Source organism: Bactrocera latifrons, unplaced genomic scaffold (genome assembly GCF_001853355.1).
Source record: "Bactrocera latifrons isolate USDA-ARS-PBARC rearing strain unplaced genomic scaffold, ASM185335v1 scaffold_131, whole genome shotgun sequence".
Taxonomy (NCBI): Eukaryota; Metazoa; Arthropoda; class Insecta; order Diptera; family Tephritidae; genus Bactrocera; species Bactrocera latifrons.
This window is the reverse complement of record NW_017534753.1, coordinates 683,875-691,098: the sequence shown is the minus strand read 5'-3', so window position 1 is coordinate 691,098 and position 7,224 is coordinate 683,875. Positions and strand designations below refer to the sequence as shown.

General features: G+C 31.5%; 1 protein-coding gene across 2 annotated transcripts in view; it reads left to right on the top strand.

Annotated features, from left to right (window-relative positions):
• Positions 1-6,981, top strand: part of LOC108965011 (putative phosphatidate phosphatase) — a 36,227-nt gene extending 29,246 nt beyond the window's left edge. The window contains exons 5-7 of one of the 2 annotated variants that reach the window (XM_018927143.1): positions 701-880; positions 946-1,122; positions 5,957-6,981. In XM_018927143.1, the coding sequence (XP_018782688.1) occupies positions 701-880; positions 946-1,122; positions 5,957-6,064 (465 nt within the window). In that variant the 3' untranslated portion in view covers positions 6,065-6,981. Of the gene's footprint in view, positions 1-700; positions 881-945; positions 1,123-4,415; positions 4,660-5,956 lie in introns of those variants that run through there. The other variant, XM_018927144.1, reaches the window with a different exon arrangement.
• The last annotated feature ends 243 nt before the right edge of the window (positions 6,982-7,224 follow it).

Sequence of the window (7,224 nt, the reverse complement as noted above, 5' to 3'; positions counted from 1 at the left end):
TTTAAATAGCCGGAATAAAAAAGCAAGCGACCGAAATTGAATGATTCAAATAATTCACAAATCAAAATATTGAAAAACGAAAAAAAAAAAAATTAAAAAAAAAAAAAAATGTGCATGAAAAAGAGCTACTTTTCGGAACCATCCAATTTTCCGACTTTTCCTCATGAAAAGTAAAAGGTATTTTTATTTTTAAACCTTCCCGATCCTCAACGAATAAACTCCGAAAATTTCATCGAGATTGGTGCAGCCGTTCTCTTAGGGAGGACATTAAAAAAGGATTATCAAATTTGGTTCAGTCGTATGAAAGTTATGAGCGAACATATATTTTGGCGATTCATTTTTATTTACATATACATATATAGATATATAGATATAAGCTTTTCTGCAGGCGTTGACAAATATATTTGAACATTCTTGGTAGCAAATATCGAAAGCGTTGCTCCATCTACATATGTATGGGTTTTCAAAGTGATGAGCGTTGCTATGGAAACACTATGGATATAGAACAACAAGAGAACATCAAACAATTTGATATCCTCTTATTAGGAAGGACCTTTTAAAACATAAAATGAATGAGTACTCTTACTATATCTCATTCCCATAATTAACAATAACTTTGTAAGATATATTTGATTTTAAATGAGAACTATATGTAAATAAAAAATGTAATCACAATAAACATTATACAATTGTAAAACAGGTTTGCCAGCCCATCATATCCGACGGCACCACTTGTGATGATGCTATCAACGTGGGAAGGTATATTGAAGATTTCACCTGCAAAGGTGACGATTCCTCGAAGCGCATGCTAAAAGAAGTACGTCTCTCTTTCCCCAGTGGACATTCAAGCTTTACATTCTACACAATGGTTTTTACCGCGGTAAGTATGAAATATTATCAAATGTTTTTTGTGTTATAAAGAAAGAATTATCTCTTAATTTACAGTTATACCTACAATCGCGCATGAACTGGCATGGGTCGAAGCTATTGCGACACTTTCTGCAGTTCCTATTCATTATTATCGCGTGGTACACGGCCTTGAGTAGGGTATCCGATTACAAACACCATTGGTCTGATGTGCTGGCTGGTTCTACAATAGGGGCTCTCACTGCCGTCATTGTGGTAAGTTTTCCTAACTTAATCAACGCCTTAAAAATCAACGAATTGTTAAGCCAATGTACACCAATTAAAATTTCCACTTATTTTATTTCCAAAAAAGCAGATGTTGAGCACATTAATTTCAGTTTGCATGTGGCTTTGCTTATATATAGTTACGCTAGTTTATCTTAATAGTGTTCACTACATGCTTATGTATGTATGTACACAAGACCGGACTTATTTTGTTTTTTTTGCAGAAAGAGCGTACCGCCCACTCAAATTTTTCCTTTTATGCCAATAACGAAATTCCAAAATCTTAGACTGATTGCCCTAGGTTAAGGCGTGGCACATGCCCATTAAAGTGGCTAAAGCCGGTTATATGGACTTTTCAAGAGACAAGGGACAAAAATATAAGTAAAATGTTTCATATATGTCTTTAGTATATTAATATATTGAAATTAACTTACGTTTAATGATTAATATTCTTTATAATCATTTAAACTTAAGCGCAAAGGTCTGATTTATTAATGCTACTGTATTTTTTCCTATATTTGCAAGATATATTGTTTCCCTTCTTCCTTTTTTTATATTCTTCCATAAGTTTTACAAAACGTTCTGCGGTATCATTAACAACACGTAAGTTTTTCACAATATTCATTCCTTTTTGAAATTCGGAATCATTGTGCCACTTGGATGGGGCAAGTTTTAGAAAGTTAGTTTGAATATTAAATCTTTCGAAAAAGCTCACTGTTTTTTTGTTAACAAAATCTGAAATATTGTTTCGGTTTAATTCATTCATGTTTGTTTCTCATTATTTTGTTCTTTTTTGAGATTTTCAACCATTTTTCTCTTTTCCCCAAGGTCTACAGCATTATCAAAAAATGAAAGACCTGATGCTTCTGGTGTCAGGTACCACAAGTGATTCGAAAACTTGAGCGTTACTTCATTGCTTATTATTTCATTCAATTCATTGAATTTAATAATATTTTTAATAAAATTTAAATAATCAATCTTCAATCTACGGTCTCAAATAAATTTTCAAAATGAACACACTAATATCTKGTATAGCATTTGCCTCATCTGACGACATTAAGAATTGGTGGCGGAAAAGAAAAATCTTTATTGTATATATCGCTTTAGCCATCGTTCGGGCATGATGCATCGCTCCAGGTGATTTAAACCTTATCGGCTCTGTGTTTCGACCAAGAAATATAATTCTTAATTCCAATAACTCCTTGTAGTCCGCCTTGGGATGTTGTTTAGTGATATAGTTATGAGCGAATTGAGCTAATTGGTCTTGTTCAGCTTTGTTTAGCGCAAGATTTATTTTTTTATTCACTTAATTTTAAATCATATTTCGCGAAAGCACTTTTCAGCAAGAGCTCATATATGTGATGACGGCAAGGGAGATATAGCAATTCTCTATTGAGGTGTTGTTCTAATAAAATGCAAGTACCTTGTAATCTACCTGTATTTGCCGCGGTAGTATCAGAACATAAAGCTTCTACCTTGTTTGGAAAGAATGTTGTTAATATTTACTATTATAAGAAATTACTTTTAAATACCTTTTCTGTTAGATTCCATTCCTTTAATGGTTCGAGTATGGCGTCTGTCTGTTCTTTGCCAGTACCAGCTGACAGGGCAGGTACTCCAAGTAGATGTTCAATGCCATCTGTTGTTATCACAACTGGTAATCTGTCCACTTTTGCGTTTCCTGTGATTGACGGTAAAATTTTTCCATCCCAATGTACCGTAATTTGATTTATATTGCTGTTTTTAAAATCCGTCATCAGTTTTGCAGCAGTTTCCGAACGAATTTGTTTACGGCAAAGCCGAATCGATGTCTTGCTGATTACCAATGTACTGATATCATATTCCAATGCTTCAGCCGCAGCTATCAGAACAAGCTATGAAGTGATAAAATGTTTCCTCGTTTTCTGTTTTTTTGTTGAAAGCTACAGTTAGCAGTTTGATCAGTATTATCATCACTGTCGTATACATCAATTAGTTCTTCATTATTGTCACTCAAATCATTCGTTGTTAGGAATACTTGGAATTGTTCTCCACCCTGCTTTCCTTTTCGGATTACCTCTTTCTCAATACGAGTATTTCTTCGCTTTTCTTTTTCAAATAATGAACGACCGCATCCCACCATTGCACCAGGTCTACCCTCTTTACGTTGATTCTTTAAAAACTCTTTATCTTCTTCTATTTTAATTAGATCAAACACATTTCCGTGCGCAATGTCAAATAAGTTATTCATATTTTTAATAAACTGATCTTCTCGCATTTTTTGAAGTGGTGTGCTGCGTTTGCAAGTTTTTTGCATATTTTTCCATTCTTTATATAAAACTTCAACTTTTTGAACACTTCTATCAATTTGGCGCACTGGAATACGGGCTTTATTCCAAAGAATTTCGACCTCTTTGATAACCAGATACGCACTTGAACGAAGATCCAATTTCACTTTACGCATGTTATAAAACAACACTTTCAAAACTTGCCCATTGAAAGGCAGCTTAGATCCAACAATTTGGCTTTCGTCATATTCTAATAAATACATTTTTTCACTAGCTCTTGTGTCCATTTTGCAAATACAATCAATATCAATTCTCTTTAAAGCAATAATGTTTCTATGATTCAAAGCTCAAAATAAATACACTTCACTTTTTACACACTTTTAATTGCCTCGCGGCTCAAAACTAACGGTATTGACCAGATGTTGACTTTCCTCTGTTGTTGTCAACATTTTATTTTACGATTTAAATATATGTTTACAGAGTTGCTTTTTTGCGATTTTTTTTAAAGGCTTATGTTTTAAAACTTTTATGCAAACAGTAACTGAGTATAGGAAAAAATACGGTAGCTTTAATAAATCAGACCTTTGCGCTTAAGTTTAAATGATTATAAAGAATATTAATCATTAAACGTAAGTTAATTTCAATATATTAATATACTAAAGACATGTATGAAACATTTTACTTATATTTTCGTGCCTTGTCTCTTGAAAAGTCCATATAAACCGGATTTGGCCACTTTAGTGGGCATGTACCAAGCCTTGACCTAGGGCAATCAGTTTAAGATTTTGGAATTTCGTTATTTTCATAAAAAGGAAAAATTTGCGGGGCGATACACTCTGTTTGCAAAAATAAAAATTTCCCATATAAAAAAGACCAGTCTAATGTACACCTACATACATACATATGTATGTGTGCTTAGGAAATTTAAAATTTTGTGTTTACATATGTTTGTATGTATATATGTACTTATAAGAACACATCATATTCACTGACACCATATCTCCTTAATTCTTCTAGCGTTCATTTGTTCCGAAGGATTGGTTTAATTGGAATACATTGGGGCCCATTAAATACATTATAAAAACAGATTAAAACTATTTACAATTTTATGCAGAAAATATACGAATATATATACGATTTGTCAACTTGACTTAAGGATAATTATGGCGTAAAAAGAAAAGATAAAGCGTTTAATCCGAAGTTCAAAAGCTGAGACTTGAAATAAAAAACGAGAACTTTAAAGAGCAATAAAATTAGCAGTCGTTTTATTTTATTTGTCTCCACTGTATTTCCTACGAGTCATTTCCTTTTCAAATCCGAAAGCCGAACTTTTCCGTCTTAAATCAAGAAAAACGGCATTAACCTTATCTATATGTAAAACTGCCTAATTTGATAGCGCAATTCTGTAAGAGGACAACTGATACTTCACTTACAGATACCATCACAGACATTAATCGATTGTCGTTCTTTTTATATTTTGTGAGCAACTCAAATACGAAAAAGTTAAAAATAAATCAATTTCACATACATTTATTTATGACAATATATATTACAAATGTAAGAGCTGTTTAGACCTTTTCGTTTCCAATTGAGAGATTTTTGTGACTGTTACGTACTGAATTGCGAAACCGACTCAAGTCACAAATCTTTTCTCTAATTTAATTAGAGACTTGTGACTGTAAGACAGTACAAATTTCCGGTATAAGAATAACTTAAAACTGAGTTACCACTTTTAGTAAGTCTCGGAATAGGTTCAGTTAAATAGTAAGGTTTAATGGTTTTTACATATATTTTATTATTATTGAAACATAGAACCAGCTATCATTTACTTTTTTAACTAGCAAATTTTAACATTTTAATAAAATATACACATAAAATTTTACATGCAGAAGTACTGGTGTATAATTCAATTCGATTCTTATCTGCATATACTTGTAGTTTAAAAGAATTTCCATTTCCCGATTTTAAGACATAAGATCTAATACAAATTTTGTTTAACAATTTATCTGTTTTAGTAAAATACAAATTTTCAAAACATTATCTGAAGTCAATAAACTTTCTACTCATTTTATGAATAGCATGCAGAACTGATTTTCCCATATAATATGCAAAACAGGTACAATAAAAAAAATCTAAATAGAGTTTTTTGTTGCTTGAAACTAAAATTTTGTTTCAATATGAGTGGTTTCTATGATTGTATGGTTTTTCCTTCGCCTGTAAACTAATGAAAAGTGATGTTACGTTAATCATGCGCCATATTTTCTGATCAAGTTTAGCTTCTTTGTAATGCTGGCATATTCTTGACTTTTTTAAAAGAGTTGTTAATAAATTGATTTCTGCTTAGAGTAAGCTCTACACTGGTCTGCAAATAAATATTTCAAGCGTTAAATTTCATTCAATAACAGAAACTCGCCGATTAAGGTTGATTCAAGAAATATTGTATTCATTTCTAATTTCGATTTTAATACATACTAAGTTACCAATGAACAGCTGCATCAACTGCTTCCAAAATAAAGAAAAAATTTAACAAACATCTATGATCTCTCTTTTCCTTGCAGGCGAAATACGTGTCCGATTTGTTTCAGCGAAGATCCTCTCAACAATATCTGCTACCTCGTACATCTCAGGACGCACAACCTCAGACGTTAGCCAATAACGGCCTTTAATTTTCGGCTGTGAATAAAACAGTATTTCGCCTTTTATCCACAAACATGTTTTAAACAAATTAACAATAAATTACTAAAATTATGTGTGTATGTCTTGATATGCAAGTGATGATAGCGCCAATTCATTCTAAAGTCTTTGTACTATTTATGTTATCTAATACGTAATAATTAAGAGCAGCAATAAATTTAAGTGTATATGTTTGTGAACATAAGGTAAATAGATTTAAGGACGTAATAAGTTAAATATATACATATATGTACTACAATAACGTACACGTATCCCGAATTTTGGAACAAGGATCGAAGGAACTACTCGAGTGATGAATTAGTTAATGTGTGTCTTAAATGAATTTCACAGTAGCGATCAGCTGATTACAATCATTGGTGTTCAATACGCAATAACAATAATAATTGCTTTATAAGAAAAAAACATAAAAATCTTAAACCTTTCATATCACGTTCGCTGTTGAAGTACAAAAGTAAGCGTCGTTAGAATTTCGCTTTTTTATTAACAGGTAGAAATAATAAATTATAAGTATTAATATAGTACAAGAGATTTCAATGATGTTATGACCATTAAGTAGAATGCTTAAGTGTGGGGCTCCACTCAGATCTGAACTATTTTTAGAAATTTATTGTGCTCATGAAAAGTGATGGATTTCCGCCTAGTCCTTGAAGCCAAGACCTAGAACGGCACTATTTAGGGACGGCAAAATGTCAGAACGTTAAAGCTTTGCAGCTGAAGAAATATTCCAAGATTTTATTCCAAAAATCAGTTTTTTTTTATTTGAATCTATAGTAAATTGACAATGAATTAAATAAAAATTATTTTTCCCTTGACTTCGTAATTCTTGGGTACAATATTAATATTTCTATTAATCAATCATCGTTTTAATAAAAGCATTGTTTGAAAAATACTACATAACTTTTTACTTTAGTATCTTGATGCAATTGTTATTATTTTTTCCATAATGTTTAAAAATATAAATTAAAAATAAATTATTGAAAACTGTTTACCGACTTTTTTTCAGCGATCTTCAGATACAATAGAAGCACAATCAAATCCTTTTTTATTGCAAGATACAGAACTGAACGAAATGCAATAAAATTTTTCTCAATCAAAATAAGAAGAAGAAGCACGGCCAACAATTGATATTTTA